Below are 20,169 nucleotides of genomic sequence, written 5' to 3'. Positions count from 1 at the left end.
AAGGAAATCTAAACAGATCAAAATAGATGCTTCAAGGAATATAGTTAGCACAGTCTTAAAAGTAGAGTAGCTTGCTATGATACTGAACAGGACAGTTTAGCAGAGCCTGAGTCCTGAACTGACACAACTGTGTTGCGCCCAATGTCTAAAATTGCTCATTCAGTGTATGCTTGGGTATCAAAGAAATGGTATAAATGTATAACCATACTTCAGGATTCAGAAAGCTATTGAACAGATTTTATGTTCAGAAACAGTATTTAACGGATCTAGAAAATACTTTCTTGTTCTTCTCATATTATACACATTTATAAACACCTTTCAAGGAAGCCCTTGTTTTCAGAGATACATTTGGAAATTACATAAAGCACTGGAGAGATGCATGCCATTTAGAAAAAAACCAAAACAAAGAGAGCACACTTGGTCTGGACTATCCTTTAATTAAATCTCTGACTGTATGCTAATAAAATAGTTTACTGCAAACTTTATTCTAAGTAGTTAAAAAGGATATAAATCATTTTTACATATAGGGGCTTTAAGTTTTTTTTTTTCAAGCTGGGGCGATGCTTTCTAACAAAACATCAAATTATTGAATGAACCTGTTTTAGCTATAGTGGTCTGTACTGTTGGAAGTTGTTCTAATTATAGCCAGTTTTAGAAGCAAATTCTGATTTAGTTTTCCAGACAGGAAAACAAGGTGCATAGACATTAAAGGATTAAATGGAGACACAGTAAAAGGAAGAGTAATTTCATAAAGACAGACTGATATATGAATGACGTGGTAGTGGAAAGTTTCATACAGGATATTTCTCCTCTTTGACCTTCCAAAGGGGAAAGAAAACAGGAAAAAAGCCAACAACAGCTCAAATTCCATCAAACTTGAGGCAACCAGAATGTAGTAGTATTCAAGTAACTGGACAAATCTAGCAGTTAGATGAGGGGTAGAATTATGTCCTTTCACTTACACACCCTTTAGGCACAATGATGGGGAAAAATCATTGGGCCTGAATCCCGTTTTACTACCTCTTATCTTTCTTAAATTTCTTAATTTTATCCCTTTGAACAGTAAAAATCATACCCCCCAAAAAAATCTTATTACAATCTTGATTAATATCTGGGCAGGCTTATTTGGGTGAGGTGGCTTTCCTTCACTTCTCTGTGAGCCTAGTAACCAACTGACCTACATAATGTACAAGTGACAGCATTGCTGTTTCACTCTCCTACTCCAACTGCTTCATTCCCCATCCTTTGCACAGTAAGAATGAAACAGAAGCCTGAACTTTACTGTTTTTGTTGGCCTGAATTTACTTTTTTTACAGTATTTAAAAATCTTTATATGTTTTTGTAAAATCCCTTCAATATATTTTTGAGACATAATACTTTTGTGAAGTTATGGTATATTAAGTTGATGTAAAGTTGTGATTCATTCCCTTTGTGCTTAAGATCATGCTGTTCATGCAACACAGCATGAAATGATGTGCCTGGGAAAGACATTAAAGTAGAAACCAATCTCATTTTCTTTAGACTTAGAGTCCATCCTTACCAATCCTTTTTACTCATTCATACCACAAGATTATAAGCTACACAGTATTTAGTAACATCAGAGCCTAAGGATGTGACTTGGCCAGTGCTAATGTCCTATCTCTGTAAGACAAGTGTTCAGTGGTTAAAAGTATTGCATATATATTTCAAAGAATTTTTTTCTCTGTGTTATTACGCAAGCTCAGTAAGATGATGGATTCATTTTTCAGAGCACCTCGGAAGAGACCAACTTAGAAAGGTAGATACATGGTTCATTTTTTAGCTGTAAAAAATTGCATGGGCAAAATGCCTTGAGTAGATGCCGCAGCACTAATATTCCCAATGTATTTACCTCTATTCTGTCAAGGCACTGGTTAATATTGATAGGAGTTGTCTGGATTACTGACATTTTGAAAAACAGCAGGGGACATTTAAAGAAGAAATAAAATGGGTGCAATACATACAGGGTACGTATCAAGGAGAAGAGAGAATGGAAGACAATAGTAGGGCATATCTACCTCAAGCTGAACTTTTTTCTGGAGAGAAGAATCAAAACAGGAACTTTCAGCCATTTAAAAGAATGAAACTGAGGTTCTCTTGTTAAAAAATATCATTCAGACATTTTCTAAAGAAACTTAAGCAGTACAGTCAATTAGGGCACAGGATCCAAAATCTGACAGCCCTTGTCAAATTGGCTCCAAAGCCTTGAAACCAGAGAAGTCTGTTTGGTTGCCCAGATTTAAACCCACCCACATTTGGATAGCTAGGAAGGTCCTGAGAAATCATTTGTATAACCTTTTTGGCAATATGTCCCTGCAAGTGTTCTGCCACCACAGTGGTACTCAAGCATGGAGCTTGAGGGGCCCAAGCAATACTTCTTTGCAAGCTACTCCTCGTGATAGGTCACAATGCTGCGATGTTACCTTCCAGACAACTGCAATAACAAAGTCTCTAAGACATGGAAAAAGAGTCACTATCTCTGGCAGACATAGGATTGAAACTTGGACTACACTATCATTTGTTAGGTTATCTAACGGCTAAGCAAATTAGACACAAAGCCCCAGCAAGGATCAGAGGAACAATGATAGGTGGAGGAACCCTAGTAATATAATCAGTGGAAAAACCTAATCAGTGAAAATTAGAGTGCATTGAATTGCCTGTTTCCTATCCAAGGGGAAGATGAGACTACTGTCCTTGGTGTGAAATGCACCAAGGTGTGTCAATGGGGAGACTCTTTGATCAGAAAACTGTAAATGAAAGCAAGTGATTGCCTGCAGCAGCACATGACTCTATGGGATGTATGAACAAGCAGATTTTGGGACTGTGTAAACTTTAGGATGGGATTTTCAAAGGGGATCATGGGAATGTGTAAAGATTGTTTAGTAGAAGGAGCAAAGATGGGGAAAGGGAGTAATCAAGGTGGATCGAAAAGGAACAAGTGTGGGGAAAAAAATGAGTGAAATGAGGAAGAAGGCATCAGTTGGGTGTAAAGGTGTCTGCCTTGTCAGTAGTCTGACTAACTGAGCTCTGTACTCGAGGACCACAATCTATGCTCTATTCTCATTAAATCTGATTTCTGACTCCCTTCTGTGCAGGTGTGCTCTCTGCTCTAGATGTGTATGTATGAGCACTAGAGAGTAGGAGGAAAGGTCTGAGTGCCAGCAGCTGGAGTAAGCCATGAAACTCAGGGGCTTGTGGACTCTGGTGCCATCAGCTGGAGCAAGGCAAGGGCACTGGGACCTGTTCCTGGGTAGACTGAGGATATAAAGCCAACAGCAGCAGTGACCCACATATGTGTGCCATTTTGTACTAGCAGACTCCAATCTGATCATCAGGAGAGAAGGAACAGGACTGGGTCACCTCTGCTCTTCAGGTTCATCTGAGAGCTGTGTTGTGTAAGAAGGTGCTGCTAAAGGCAATGCTTTTTCTCTGTGTTGACCTGGTTGGGCTGGATAGACGTAGGATGAGCGAGGACATGCTACCTGTTACATCCTTCTCATACGGAGAGTGAACGCTTCAGGAAGCCACAATGTGGTGCAATACCCATCACTGTGAGACAGCAACTACATTTCATTTTAGCTGACTGACAGGAAAAATACCATGACTGTGAGATCTTTGTGGAGAAGTCTCTCAATAATTTGTGAATGTTCCATCTGCATACATACTTTTACATTACACATGGAAGCATCAGAAACATCATTCAGTGCAATAAAACAACAATCATTACCAGCAAGTATCCTGTTCTTTGATTAGAGAAGCCACAGATTGTTCTCTTCAGTTTTTGTGATTTTAAACCAAGGCAAGTTCCTTTCCAAGTATATTGGGTAACTGTTGCAATGCTCTTCTTGTTTTAAATCCAACTCTGATGCAGCATGCTTTCATTAAAAAAAAATAAAAATTCTTACCTCCAAGTTGTAGAGATATTTGAAACTGTTTTTCTGATTGGCCGCCTTTTCCACAGCTTGAGCTAATTTTACTGCTCCTCTACCACCAGCTGACCAGTGATTGCAGGGTACAGCATCAAATGCTCCAGACTGCTTTGCAATCTTACACACCAGATCAACCTCAGCAGGTGAGTCGGTTCTGCCAGGCAAACAATTCCATCTCATTATTTTGTTTAATTAGTACTCTTTTATAACATTATAAACTTAGCCTTATTCCACCATCAGCAATTGTAAAGCAATATAGGAAATTTGCCACATACATAATGCATTTATACAGAGTATACGTATTTACATGTTGCAAGAAAACTCTTTGTGATTGTTATAGCAAATTAACTCTTTGTGATTGTTATAGCAAATTAACTCTTTGTGATTGTTATAGCTAATTAACTCTTTGTGATTGTTATAGCTAATTAACATGGAAGATTGTCAGTTCCATAATAGTATATTCTTTTTGTTGGTTTTAAAACCTTAAGGACAAGCTAAGGAGTTAAATACCTTTATATTCATGATGAAAATGGAAATTTTTTAATAGCTTCTTTTCTTTATGCCAAAATTCATTAATTTAAAAACCAAGAAAAGAGAGAAGTTTAAGCTGTGTATTTACTCACAAAAGTAATCAAAGAATAGACTTACTTGAAGACATTTACAGCAACCACAACAGGAACTCCAAAGAGCTGAGTAATTTGAATCTGTTTCTGTAGATTACAGCAGCCATCAGCTACCAGCTGGAGGTTCTGTGCAATTAAATAAAAATTAATGGAAATGGTAACATACATAAAGACTTCTCCAGCCAAAGAATTTTCAATAAATTAAAGTGAACAAAACAGTGTTGATCATGACAGTTGCAGCCAAGTGAAAAGCTTCCAGACAAAAGAATTTTTGCCCTTATTAATTCTTATTTCAACTAATAAGCAACAGACATATTTAAGTAACTATCAGTGTACAAAGTTTGTACATGAAACCATTGCTCTCTTCTGGGACACAAGAGGACGGTACAGCTGACGACTGGTTGCTTGTCATGACTGTGAAAGACCTGTTAGTCTCTTGTTTGCAAAGTTTATAAAAACTACAGTAGTGGGGTGGGGATTGACATACAGATGTGTTAGATATATAGTTTAATCTATATACACATACATATCCTAGATAAAAACACATTACTGGATTTCCTTATTTACTCTTTTACCTCACACTTTGTAGACCTTGTCTTAATTATAACAAAATACATATTCTTAGCTTCATACAAGCAGAAGACCGGAATTTGGCTACAGAGAAGTGACAAAGAAAACAAACCAGTAGAATTCACACTTGTTTGACGAGTGACATCCAAGCCCAAACGTGAAACACAGATTCAACTTGTTTAGTGAACAAGTTATGCTATCATTAGTTTCAGGGAATGTCTTTGACCCCTACACCACTCTGCTCTCTTCCTTCTATAAATGCCTGTATGCTGGTCAATCTGAAAACTTAGTAGTTCCAGAAAAACTACTGAAAAAAGGTTATTTTTCAGCTAGTTCAATTTCTCACTACAATCCATCATGCAGTCACACAAATAATACATCCAAGAGGGATAACAGAAAGGGGCTGAGGGAGGATGAGATGGCTTTACTTGTTGGCGGTGCCTATTTAAAGATGTTCACTGAATGTCAGCATTAGAGCATGCTATTGTCAAACCTGAGGCTGCACACTATGCAGAGGAACGAGAAGTTCTGATTTTCCATATGCCACATTATTTTGTTCCTTTAAACAAACCTCTCCTAAGTTTTATAACCGTTCCTCTTACCTCTTCTGTGTATTCTTTCTTCAAGGGGGCACCAGCAGTTACCTGGGATAATAAACAAAGTCATCACAGACTGACACTTGTCATAACCCTAGAGGGTCTGCAATGCACTTTTGCCTACTTTCTATACTGCCAATTAACACATACATTGCACACAACATCATAGTCTGTCTGCAGCTTCTGTTTTATTTCACCAGTACATAAAGAATACCAGCACTTCCTATTGTATTCGGGTAGTAAGATACAGGTAGTGACTTAAGAACTAATTGCAAAAGATGCAGTAAAGGAGAGCTAATTGGATTTCATTCTACATATTGTTACAAGACACCAGCAGTACAAAGACAATGGACAGCAACCTCCAACAGCTGGTTGAAGAAATAACAGCAACACAGATGACCAGAAGAGGAACATCATCTTTTAATGTCTTGCAATTGCTGCCTGGGGCAAGGAACTGCATGCAAGTAATTTACTTTGCTGGAAAGCACAAAGGTGTACATGCAAAGAGTATCACCAGGGTACTATATTTAGTCTTCAAGGACTACATACATCAATCCCAGGCACTGGACTTACTCACTTTTGTCTCTAGCACGGGTCCGTTTTATAGGTAACCTCCCAGTAAAAGTATCTGGTACTCTACATGCCTCTGTGATGAATGCATCGCATTTGTAAACAAACAAAAGTTTTAAACTTCTAAAGACGCAACTCAGACAAAACCAGAAACAGTTATTAAGACATATTTAAGTCCTATTTTTGCTAGATTGAATGATAACACGTGTGACAATACACCTGCCTTGTAAGGAATGGAGGAATGTAATTAAAAATAAAGAAAAGGTGTATTAGAAGTGGACTAAAATGACAGAAAGTCCTGTAATTATATCAACCTGAAAGACTGAAAAAGGATGGCTCAGCTTTAACTCTTAGAGATGTTTAGCTGTAAGGGAGACCACGCATTCCAAAATTTTGTGGCTGTGGAAACAGCTCTGGTATTTTCACCCAGTGAGACTGTTTCCCTGGCAGCATCACTCTCTAGCATGCTGCTGGGCAGATGAAAGTGTTTCCAGGAGTTAATTTCAGTTTCTGTCTACTTGGCTAGCAGAGTTGGCTAGCAGAGTCTGATCTGACTGCACGATTGAGGAGCACTTCTACAACCAGTAATTGGTACAAGTCTCTTTGTGGCTTAAATAGCAAAAAAACGATACACTGGTGACTTTTGGTACACCAGAAAAACATTTGCAAAATTTTATCAGTTACTTCAGCATCTCTGAGGAAATTAACCTGAACAAAATAAAAGGACAGAAGGGGTAATGGGTACCCATTACTGGAGTGAAAGAAATCTCAAAACCTTCACCAACAATGTTCTCTATTTCCACTCACACACTGCAACCCGAATTCATTCTCATTCCTCCTCAGCTGCCAAATTTCCCAGCCTATGACTACTTCAATGCACTTTAAAATGCTATTTCAAAAGGCAGGAAAAAGAATATAGATATTTATATCTTATAGCTTTTTTTTCATGTGAACAAACTTTCCTAGCTCAGCAAGATACAGTACTTCTTCAGAGCTCTTTCGTCCCTCTTCTTTCATTTGTGCCTTTCTTGCATTAACTTTAGAGGTAACATCTATATAATGAGGTATCTCAGAAGGGTTATTTAAATATTAGCCCTTAGGCTACCCCAAATATTTCTTAAATCAAGATATTTTACTTATTTCAAATATTAGCAACAATTTTATTTTCCAAGAAAGGTGCAAAAACTTACATTTGGCCCACCTCCATGCATCTTCAAAGCCCTCACTGTAGCAACAAGTACAACCACACTGGGAAACAAGCCAGACGCCCTGCATTTGATGTTGAAGAATTTCTCCATCCCAATGTCAGCACCAAAGCCAGCTTCAGTTACTGTTAAACATTAAAAAAACAAAACAAAACCACACATTAAACATGCTTTTGGTTAAACACTGGGGGATATTTCTACTTTAGCATACAGTGCACTTAAATATACACCAGTACTCAGTTTTGAATGAACTTTCAAATAGAGTTCTATTTACATTACAGAGTCTGATTAAAAACCTATTCCCAACTCAGAAATAAGTTCTCTCATTCTTGATATGTACAATATGTCATCAAAAGTAGTCAAATGGGGGGAAAAAACCCAAGCAATCTAAATTAGTTTGAATCAAAGGATTTAAAAAAATCTAGTCCTCTAAAATCACTGTTTCTGTGCAATTACATTTAAAATGTTTGCAAATTCTCACAGATATAAGACTTTCCTATTTTAATTCTCCTTCGATTTCACTAAAGATGTGTTTTCATCACAACTAATGGACATAAATTCTTCTAAGTTTGCAGAACTTCTGATCATCTCTTGCTTTTGTGGAGAGAATGTTTAATTATAAACACAAACCAGCAGTTACAGTCATAGTATTCAATATGCTGTTAAACAGTGAATTTAATAGTGGGCTTTTGCACCAAAGAAGGCAGACATGAATGTAACATGACTCAAGAGAAAAATCTGTCCAGAATTAGGATACACCTGGCAAAATATTTTTAGTGGAGCTACAAATAAAGAGAAGATCATCTGTATTAAATTGTATCAGTCTCTTCAGAGGGAATTTGCTCTGATTTGTCAAACGGCAATTATTTCAATTGCTTCTTATAAAATCCAAATAATTTCTTTTTATTAGACAAACACAAGCACAAAGCAAATAAAAAAATTGAAGGGATTAAATCTCCCATTGGTTGAAAATTTGCCAATGTAAAAATTTCCCACCAGAACACACTAATGAGTTGGGCTCAATGCACGCCTCTGAAAGATGTGAAGGGACTTTCAGGCTGACAAACCAGGGTGGGAAAATACTTGCTCCAGAGGCTTCTCAACTTGGCTCCAAGCAGGGCCGGTAACGTGTTCTTATAACCCTCATAATCAACTTGTAAAAATCAGTAAATTCCCTTCTCTTTCCCTCTTGCCAGCAGTTTTGTCTCCCATACTTAGGAGGGGAAGTGACCACAACAGCTGATTGAACATTTCAGGGTTGGAAACCTTCAGTAGGGTCAAGGAGGAGGAGGTACAGATCTGCTCTGTTGCTGTGGCAGAAAGTATCTCTCTGTTGGCAGCCAATGCACTTTAGGAAGTCACAGCCTTTGGGCATTTGTCCTCACCCCAGCAGTCCTTTTTCACCTCTTCTTCATTTTGCACAGGCTTAAACAATTGCCTGTGTGGATCTGCTCTGAGGGAGGAAATGGCTGCTGGGGCTGGGAGAGGAAGCAAGTGTTAGCAAACAAGGAGGTGGGCATGCTGAGGGGGGCAGGGACCTCTTGAAATAGTAACATGGCAAGTATCATGATTAATATTCTCCTAAATCATTGTAATAAGTATATAATCTTTTTCCGAATAGCCCTGAGAAAAACAGACATAGCAAACATGGAACAAAAAAAAAAAAAAAAAAGAGGTTTACACAAACACAGTAATTCATAGGAGCAAAGCTAATGTCAGGGTAAGTCATATTAAAAGCAGAGCCAGAGATCACGTTTCTGCTTTCCAGTAACCCCTATTCTTCTTCTCCAATCTCTTATGTGGCATAGGGTGATTAATGAGAACTCTGAATCAGGAATATATAACCATGATCAATCCTTAATATAAACAAAAGATAAACTACCAAGTGCTTGAGAGGGTGGGAAAATAATTTGTCTCTTCCAGAGACTGCCAGCGTATATACATAGCAGTCTACTAACATTTCCAAACAAAGTTTCCAGGGAGTTAATCCATTTCATGCCAAGCCTTTTCAAGGGTCAATTTTCCTTAGAGAAAGGAGGATTGCAAGTCTGCCTTTCAGTGGGAGAAAAGCAGAGATGTCAGCCTTCCAGTAAATACAGCAACTGCTCACACAGTACTTCATGGTTCTCTCGAGGAGGTATAAGCCACCCTTTGGACAGTGTAGGCAGCCAGGGCAAATGGTCAGGAGAGCTGTGCAGGGGGCCACCTATCTGAGCAGCTGTGCATATTCGTCTGTTCTCTGCAATGCTTTCCTTTGATAGGGAGGGCAAAATGTGCATTTGCCTAAAAAACCCCAAATACCGTATTGACATCTGAAAAGCTAACACAACACCAGTTTCCACCAGAGTGTGTGCTACAACATGGGGAATGGAATTTTTTCACTGGAAGCAGAGGAAAGGGAGACGTCAGTGCTTTTTCCAGTGTGCGGAAGGAAACAGGATGTAGTAGAAAAGCTGTCTGGATGAAAGTTGCAACTCCATTTTATTTCCTCCAAGGAATAGTAAGAAGGCAGAATAATATGCCAAGCTATTATAATTTAAAATCTTTGTGCTGAAACACTTGATACAATTACTTTCAGATTGTTTCCTGCTTTCAAATGAAAGCACCAATGAAAAACACAGACTATGAATAGGAAGTTTCAAGCTAGTCTACATTTAGAGATCATGAGATAAACCAGCTAATCACTTTAAATGTAACAACACAAACTGGGCCATTTATTTTGGTTATGATTTCTCATATATACTTTGTCAACACATTACAATTATAGATTACAGGTTACCTGACATAGATTTTGGGTAACAAACATTTACTTAAGCAGTCGTGTACCTCAACTGAAGAAAAGTTTATAACACAACCACTGCTACCTGCATACACAGTTTTTGCCCAGCTTCAGCTCCCCTCCATGGATGTCTGTTTATCCTGTCCCCTGCCAAGCGGCCTTTTTCCACCCCTATGAATCATGGCTACCTGGGCTGCTGCCCTGGAAGCAGGTAGGAGGTTTGTAATAGATATCAGCATGATGTTAACTGCTTGCTTTCATCTCCCAGGCACAGAGTTCTAAAGCAGTTCTAATAAAAGTAAAGAGGTAACTGATTTGCCTTCAGCGAGCTCACAGAAGACACACAGGTATTTGCACTGCCAGCCTAAGAACACAACCCCATGGCAAACATATGCAGACTCAGATCAGGGATATTACACTTGCAGGCCCTGCTTTGCATTCTGAATCCCCTTTTTGCACATACAGGACTTGACGATGATCTGGACAAGTTCTAAAAGATTATTTTCTGTATGTAATTTTCAGTAAATAGGGCTCTTGGGATTCTCTCACTGTGTGGTGATATAAAGGGCAAAACCTAATTCTACAAATACTCTGCTGTTTGATTTTATACTTCAATTTTAGAGCCCAAGTATCATAAGGAACACTGGGAATGAAGTTTAAAAATTAAAGTTTCATGTATCAGCAGTGCACTCCCATTACATTACTTTTAATAGTGGGCCATAGGTTAAACCTAGCAATTAATAAACACATCTATATCAGAAGTAAACTGCACCAAAATGATCCAATAAGGTCAAATAATTTGTTCTCATCAAACTTGCACGCAGGGTGACCAAAAGCTAGCATGTTCTAACACATCAGGGTAACCGCAGAATCTTGTTTCAAAACAACAGTAGGCAAAACACAACACACAATTACTATAAGTCTTTCTACAGATCACTGACATAACATCTACTTCACTCACTCCTGCTACAAAATCATCAATAGTTTTCATTCAGAGCCTGAACCCAAAATATCAAAATTAGGTACAAAAGGGAAAGGAAAAGCCCATAAATATTAAATTAGGCAACAGAGACAAGTCTGTCGGGTGGTGTAAAGACAGAACGAACTCTTCACTGGAGTTTGTAATTCCACTTCAGGTAAGTGAACAAATCACTCTGATGGTTTTGTTTCTTGTTTATAATTATCACAACCTCCTTCATTCAAGTAATTACTGCCTTGCCAAGCACATTTGGGAACCACCTACACATGACAATAGCTTAAATAGACAGTGTCATGGTTTAAGCAGATAATCAGATTTCATCATCATTCTTAATAAAAATGTAATTTTTCTCCATCTAAAAATACATCTATCACGCTGAAGCTGCACAAAGTGGTTCCACATTAGTCTCACATTTACATAGTGCTTGAAAGCCTTACAGAAAGTGATGTTTAGAATATTTCTTAAAAAGCTATTTCACCCACAATTGAACTTCGTGTATACTGAGGGTAATTTCTAGTGAAAGTAGCTTCTCCCTAGTCAGCCCTTTCCATCAACAAATCAATGTCAAAATAAAACATTCATACTATGAAAGGCCAAGTCAGATGCAAAGCTTTAGGACACAAATTGTGAGCCTGGATTCCTGAACAATGTAAAAGGAAATGGAAAATCTGAGCTGCAAGTTGCCATTTACTCCCCACATGTAAACATCTCTGTTCTGGTGCAGCTGTCTGCTGGTAAACTCAGGAAAAGAAGAGTTCAAAGTCACAGAAGCACATGAACTGTGAACCTGGGGCTGGAGGCATGCTAGCTGTAAAGTACTGATACATTCTTATTTAAGGGAAAAATACCAAGGTGCAAAACTGCCAAAATAAACTAGGACGATCAGTGATTTTTCTAACAGGATATCACATTTTTGTTAGTATAGCTAGGGATGAATAAGCCAGATGTTTGTCCATTCTGACTCTGGCAATTATTGGAGTGAACTTTCATTATTATGACTGATTTTGGAATGCAACAGATACTTTTTTTCCCCCTTTTCTTCCTCCCCCCCGCCCTCCACCTCCTAACAGAGGGAGTTTTCCTGTTCATTTCTCTTTTGACGCATTTTCAGATGTCAAAAAACTGGTAGCAGGAAACTCTCTGCTACCACTGCTGGACACAAAGTCCAGCAGAAAATGACACATGAATAGGTTAAGGCTGAACATTTTTCATGCCATGAAGAAAATACTTTGCACCAGTTATCAAAGTTTTACATTGTTGTTCTGAGGTGTAGAAGAAAAGGTAATTGGAAAAATATTTGCTGCTTAGTTTAACAGACCATAAGCTAATTGGAGGTAATATGTACTTTTCACCTTTTGCTAAAGAAAGGTGCCAGGGCAGTATGTGCCCTGCAGAGGTCTGGGCACTGGAGATTTTTGATTGTTGACCATCAATCCACGCTTTTGATTGAACCAGCAGATATGGCAGTCCTGGCTTCTTAAGACAAAAGGTTCACACATTTAATGGGTTTTCTTCCACAAGAAGTTGTGACCAAAATAAACTTTATTCTCAGAAAGCAGATTATATGACATTATGTTCCACAGCAGACTGCTATTCACTTGAGACTCTCTGAGTAGAAGAGTCTCCAAACATGGACAGAGAGCAGCCCACCTGCACAAGCATCCCCAGAGAAATATGCTATATATGAGGTTTCTGGTTCCACTTGCATACCCTCCAAGCTGCAGTACTGAGGGTCTACAGCTTGCAACCTCTCCTAATATAAATTTCTTTGGAGGAAAAAAACGTCTCCTGGAAATTTTCAGCTTCTTCACAAAAACAAAATGTCAGCTGAAGACAAAGATTTACATCCAAGTACCCTGCCATCATAACCCATGACAGCAGCAGTCAATTCACACTACCTTCCTTCAAAGGAGACTTAGCTCCTTTGGCCAAGAGTCTCAGGCCTCCACTGACAGTCACTGCCTCCTGGCAGCAAGGGCTGCACAGGAAACTAGGCTCCCAGGAATACACTTAAATTAAGTGCTCATTCCCTTGGGACCCCATAACAAGCTATTTCAATCTTTTGCTTGGAAACATTTATTTTTCCATAAGGGATTAATTTTAACACTGAAATGCAGAGCAGCTTTAAATGAAAAACTGAAGTTTACCGCATAACCTCTCACAGTTACTCACTTTAAATACCAGTTGCTGCTAACTTTCCAAGAGCATCTCATACATTAAACGAAAGAAAAGGCACAATGACTCATACAGATTATTCCCAGACTATAGACAAAAAAACTAGCAGAAAGTTCATTTATGTAGTACAAGCAGGACAGGGGAAGAAAACCCTTAAACCTCAATTCTCTGACATTAAGGATACAATTCCTCTTTGTGGGTGTTAAAGGCCTGTTTATATATGTATGCTGAAGATGCTGGATTTTAAATTCAGGGTGGGAATCAAACTGAAAACTCCAGGAGCTGACAGGGATAGCACTGTGTGACAGAAAGCATGCTCTGCACATCTCCACAGCTCTGCTTGTCTCCTCATCTTGAACATATACAGAAGTGCAGCTGCAGTGATTCTTGCCTACAAAGCACCAATTTAGGGCATGGTTTTACACTGTGTCTGAATCAAATGAGCACCCTGCCTTGCTGAAGGGCTAATTCTTGTTCATAAGTCTTCCACCTTTCTCTTCTGCTCCTTTCCTGCTGCCCAGACTTCCTGCAGGTTTTGGCATTTATCTAATTGGAAGGTAAACTATTGGAATCTGCTAAACAGAAAACAAACACACACAAAAACTCAGAAAAAAAATAATTTTTTTTCCACTGGGCTATATTTGAATCAGCTGAAGTAAGACCAGACAAGTCTTACTTACAAGTCTGAACATGTTCAAACAAGCAGCAAAAGCAAGGGAAGGAAGGAAGACGCATTTCAAAAGTGGAAAACTTAATTCATCCCTAGCCACCTTGTCAAACGATACTCCAATACTTTGAATGTAAAATTTGACATTTTCTTGCAGCTTGCTAGTAATGAACTCATTATTTAGATTTATTGCTAGAGATTTAAAAACCTGAAGATGTTCTTACAAGCCACAAACAAGTCATTCTAATAGAAATGAAGTGAGCTGTATGTGGCTTCATGGGCTACATGTTTCTTTGAATCCCTCTGCTAAGCCTGCGGGGTTTTACAGTCACTTTCTCTTAACTTCTGTGTCCTAGACTCATGTAAAGATCCATAGCTCGTAAGCTAAGTGGTGGGTCCTGACATGAATTGCAATGCATAGTTGAATATACTAACCAAATATATACTTTTGTAACCTCCTTCTGTCACAATATTAACTAGAAAAATTCAAACAAAAGAACTGTGAATTTTAGATTGCATCCTTTCACCATTCATAGCACGTCTCCTTTTGAGGTAACAGAGTATCATTTGCTCATAAGACAGATGACCGATCACATTTTTTAAATGGAGCACAATTAATGGCACAGGAATAAGGCAATTTCGTTACATACTTAAAAGATCATCATGGCCTTTGGCAAAAGAATTATTAATCTTCTGCTGATTACAAAATTAAAACCTCACCAGTTTTTTATTTAGAGCTGTGTAGAAGGAATAATTAACAGCATCACTGATGGATCTTTATTTAAGGCCATTCCCCTACAATTCTGCAACTGAAAAGAGTAGATTAACTTATGGTACCCACAGTATTACCCTAAGGGCTTAAAATAAATCTCATCACACTTAAACTATGTTTCTCTCTGTGTATCTCACTATCAGACTTTCATTTACTTTCACTTTTAAACAATCTAGTTGGCTGAAGCTCCTGCCACAAGTACACCTCCCATTGAAGTGAAAGTGCTTTCTGTTGAGCTCTCAGTTTTTGGGTTCTCCTACACCCCCCTTGAAAAAAAAATGGTCTTTAAACATGCTTTGAGAAATTATGTTACAAGCATCTGGAAAACACTAAGTTCAAGAGGCAGGCAGAGAGCCTGAAAATTTCTTCCCTAGTAAAGTTCTAACCACTTCATCAAATGGTCATGAAGTAACAACTGCTTTAGCAACAATATTGCACTGTTTTGTAAAAAAAGGAAAGAAGGAATGCAAAAGATCTTATTCTTGAGACAAAACATCACTTCAGTATATGCCCTGGAAGATGACATACTTTCTAAAGAGCAGCAGAAATACAATGAGGAAATGAGTGATCATACTGGTAGTGAATGATGAATACAGAATTTTTTGCAGCCATACAAGCTACCATCACAGCCTATCACAACTCAGAGACAAAATCTGTTTAACCCACCACCACCATATGCTGGGCTGTGAGCATTCATGCACTCCTGCATGCCTTCAGATGCGAATGGCTGCGAGAGGCCATGAGGTCAGGAAAACACCTTGCCAACCACACACGCTTCTCCTTGTTCTCATCACAAAACAAAAGCATCTGTGCACGGACAGCAGAAGAGTAGTGTTGGCTGAGGCTGCGGCGGATGCCACACAACAAAGAGCCGCCGCTGAATTGTGATGATCAATGCTCCTGTCACTTGGCGCAATCACCCGAAGCATGCCAGGCACAGAGTCATCAATCACTATAGTGTAAGCCTACCCCACAATGCATGCAACTGCTCGCCCTGGGCTGCAGTCCTGTTAAAACTCCCCCCTTGCTCTTTACTGAGGCACATACTTGGAGAAGTATTCTCCACCTTGCCCTTCTAAAATCCTAGGGAATACTTGCTTGTTATGATAATGATTTTGCCCATGACTTAGGCACTGCCTTTTCAGTGTAGACATGTAGTGAATCCCTCTCCTAGGAGGACAAACAGGTTCTGGTTTTCTTTCATTCCACTTAGTCTTTGCTAGGAGACAGAATGCCTTCCTTTCATGATTGGTCTGGGAGAGGACACCAACACTGTTCTTGACAAAACTACTGAGCCATGTTTTAGAAATACATGGGAAAGGGCATCTCCTGTTACATATCCCCAGGAAGACGAGTATTTCCCTGCACTAGCAGTTTGTCTTGATGGCCCACGGAAAAATCTGATGCAAAGGCCGTAAATTACTCTACAAGACCATCCCAAGGGCTTATCTGGAGAGGTCTGTGAGAGTGGAAATTACACTACACAGAGTGTAATATGTTTATCAAATGCATACAAAATTTAAGATATCAATAAACAGGAAGGCTTTCCATAGAGACAGAAAACACTGGGTACTGTTAGTAGTATTTTGGGAGACAGGAAAAAATGCCTAGTGGTGAGAACATGCAGCATAAGCCACAGAAGATCCAGAGGAGGAAAAAACGCCTAGTGGTAAGAACATGCAGCATAAGCCTCAAAAGAGCAGAGGAGGGTAAAAGATGCAGGCATGTAAAGCCCACTGTGCTGTACAGACTTCGTGAAATAGCTCATGCATGGGGAAATGCATCAGAAGCAACTTTGGAAATCATAGAAGCTTTTCAGACGCAGGCATTAGCTTAGTTGTAATCGTCTATACTTTTGAAGTAAACTGTACAAAGCTGGTATTTGAACTGTTACTCAAAGTGTAAGATTGATGGCTTGTGTCAAACTTATTCATATGTATTTATTTATTTCCCTATAATTTTTGGATAAGGAAAAAGAGCTCAACTGGTAAAAAAATGCTGTGGAAAATAACTGTCTGTTGGACTGTATATGTGTCACGTGTAACCTATCTTATAGAAAGAATTACAAACTAAGGAGAGAGAAGGTACTAAGGACACACACCAACGAATCACACATAGAGAAGGATTTGCCTACAAGAACTTCCCAATTAAGAACACAATCAAAACCAAAGTCAAACCAAACCATAATTCTGCTAGTTTATAAGAAAAATCCTTTCAGCTGCTCATGGATAGACCAATTCTTTAATGTCTATTGTGAATTTCTTCACTTAAACACAATTTATGTAATCAAGGCAACAGAATTGCCATTGCAAACTACTCATTACCATTTCTGAAATATTTCTACATTATTAGTTGATCACTCTTTACTACAGATTATAAATTATTAATTCTTTTTTCATAATTGCCCATCATCTTGTCATCTCAGCTACTCTATCATCCTTAGCCCTCCCCCACATTTTTGTGATTTCTCACTCCTCGTGCAGTGAAGAACACCAAACCATACACTGAATTCCTAATGGACTCCAGGAAAAGCTGAACCTGCAATCATTGATTTATGAAGCTGTTACTCACTCTCTTGGGAGGCTCTGAGATGCAGTAGATGGAGGCAGCACATAGATGCTGTGTCCTCATGCATGTAAAGCATCTGCTCTGTCCCTGAAGCTTCATTCCCACTCAGAGCTTGCAGCCAGAGCTAAGCTGAAGATACATTACAAATATGTGCCTTATTACTGTAGGAAGCACAGTTGAAGAGTTCGAAATTGTCAGGTTCAGTAAAGTTGTCAGCATAGAAAATCAAGGATAAAGGGACCAACAACAGAACAACCATATAAAAGGTCATCCAAAATTTAAAAAAGGCTGTAACCTACATTTTCTCTTACTGTATCTGAAACTAATCTGTTTTCTCAATCACATCAAATTAATTAAACAGCAGTTTTATAAAACTGCAAAAATTAAATTACAAGGTCAGAGCAGCAAACTGACCCTGAGATGCCATTTAGGATATTAATCTTGTCTTTTAATGTATTATTTTATAGAATCAGAGAACAGCCTCTGAACACTTTCAAATATCATCAACATTTGACCTTCAAAAGCACTTTGGCTATTTGCCAAAGTAACACTCTTTCCATTAACAAATCATACTGGCCATACATAACCTGGCATTATTTGCAATCTAATTAACATGTTTAAAAACAGTTTAGAAACAAATTTATATCCCTAGTCATGAATTCTTGAATTTTTCTTTAAAGCTAATGACCCACTAAGTCATAAGGTCAGATATGTAAGCAACCTAATTAGTGTTTTCAAAAAGAAATAACTATTTGCTCTTAAAATTCCCAGCACACAATAACACATGTAGTTTGTTGCTTGAAAATTAAAAAAACCCAAACCCAAACCAACAATTTAAAGTTAGCATATTTTCAGAGAAATCACAGTATTTTTCTTTTATACTGTGTTTTCATAGAGTACTTCATAACATTTTTGAGGCAAAACAAAACATCTGTAAATAAAATCCTTGGAATGCTCTGCACAAGCATTTTTCTTCCAGGAACATCTAAAGACACACCTTAACTTTTTCCCTAAACCACATTATCTTAACTGGGCTGGTAGAGAGGGTAGCACAGGATGAGAAGAAAACATTGCAGAGTTCTGATTCCGAATAAGAAAATGTAGCTTTAAATAGTTCTTTCTGAAACACCTGTTAACTGGGCTCTCAGTGTGCATGTGTTTATGGAATACTAGTGGAAAACAGAAAACCAACTCCACAAAATATAAAATTGTACTAAATGATATTAGAACTTTGCCAACTATAATTACCACTATCAAAAATACATGTACTTATGTCCTTTCCACATTTCACATTTGTATTGACTTCTCTGGAGCCATGAAGATTTAAGTCAACCATCCTAAAAGTAAATACACAAAGCAAATAATCAAACATTGCCCCCTCCATATGTGTACACTATTAAAAATTTTAATCATAAAAGTTTTCAGAAAACAAAGCACTTCTGCCTGTAGATTCAGAACAATGAGTCAGAAAATAAACCCCAAAAACTATTTTTCTCAACATGATGGAAATATCTGAAAAAACCTAATTCTTATACAAGTTGTCCATAAAAGGAACATTAGATTTCAGTATCAAAAGGTCAGTAAAACAAACAAACAAAAATCTAATAAAGAGCTTACATTTGCAACTGATATTAAAAATAAACCATCTGCCAAAATTAAAATTTGGCCTTTGAAATGGGACTTGAACTCTTTATGCATACTCTGCCCTGCTGACCCTTGCTAAAGGGTGTAAGTCAATACGAAATACTCACAAACGGAGAGAGGATGATGGATTTTCTGCCAAATAACCCTAAGCAAAAGTAATGCTGTTAGCTATGGAGCCTGTTTTTATTTCCTTTGCCAAGTGATGAATTAAGAGGACTTCCTAGCATACATGACATTTTAGTGTTTGCATATTTTTAACCCCTGGTTCTTTTCTTCTTATAAATAAAAGCAATACAACCAGTAGGTAACAAAAGAACAAAAGGAACTGCTTCTTACATGTTGGAAGTTTTAACGCTAGGTGAGATTGCTAACTTGGGGAAGGAGGGGAAAATAAACAGGACAGAAGTTGCAATGTCATCAGTTTCTGCTCAGTAGAATGGTATTTTATTTATCAGGAACTGGGCAGTGCCTCTACTTTCTGAATGAATGACAGATCCTTTCTATCTATTTTTACCTCTGGGTAGCTATCCTGAGACTGAGAATAATGGATAGCCCTTAACAGTTGTACACTCCATTTAATTTATGAATGTCATTGGCAGAAGAAAGAGTTGTGTTAAGCTCTAACATGTTGCAGAAAAGGTCAGTATACAGGACATTAAAATACCATGTCAGCTTGTAAGTAAATTCCTGATGCATGTTTAAGTATTGGCAGCTGCCATGCAAAAGTCCTGTTACCTTAAAGCTTCTATTAATGTAGTGCTTGGCATCTCCCCATTTGTTATGGTGAGACAGTTTTTTCCCCAAGAAAGTTTATAAACTGAATAAACACATCAAGAAGAACAGGATTACATATGCAGGCATGGAGGCTGAAATTACTTGCTTAAGGCCAGAAAGCTAATCAAAGATAGAGGTGGCAGTAAGATGTATGCCTCCTGACACGCACCACAGTGCCAGATACGCAACAGATCGGGAGCTCTCCATCAGAGATTGTGTGCTGCTGGTGACAAGTGATGGACTCAGCAGTTTTGTCTCTTTATCTTTTACTGGGCAAGAAAGAAGAGAAAGGACAGGTTA

General features: G+C 38.2%; 1 protein-coding gene across 5 annotated transcripts in view; it reads right to left on the bottom strand.

Moving 5' to 3' along the window:
- MTHFD1L (methylenetetrahydrofolate dehydrogenase (NADP+ dependent) 1 like) overlaps nucleotides 1-20,169 on the bottom strand; it is a 148,586-nt gene that overhangs the window by 59,217 nt on the left and 69,200 nt on the right. For all 5 annotated transcript variants that reach the window (XM_064649127.1, XM_064649129.1, XM_064649128.1 and 2 more), the window contains 4 exons: nucleotides 7,497-7,636; nucleotides 5,743-5,784; nucleotides 4,596-4,696; nucleotides 3,924-4,101 (listed from right to left, as the gene is read on the bottom strand). In XM_064649127.1, the coding sequence (XP_064505197.1) occupies nucleotides 3,924-4,101; nucleotides 4,596-4,696; nucleotides 5,743-5,784; nucleotides 7,497-7,636 (461 nt within the window). The remainder of the gene's footprint in view (nucleotides 1-3,923; nucleotides 4,102-4,595; nucleotides 4,697-5,742; nucleotides 5,785-7,496; nucleotides 7,637-20,169) is intronic.

The sequence above is a fragment of the Pseudopipra pipra genome, chromosome 3 (genome assembly GCF_036250125.1).
Source record: "Pseudopipra pipra isolate bDixPip1 chromosome 3, bDixPip1.hap1, whole genome shotgun sequence".
NCBI lineage: Eukaryota > Metazoa > Chordata > Aves > Passeriformes > Pipridae > Pseudopipra > Pseudopipra pipra.
This window is presented reverse-complemented; position numbering and strand designations above follow the sequence as displayed.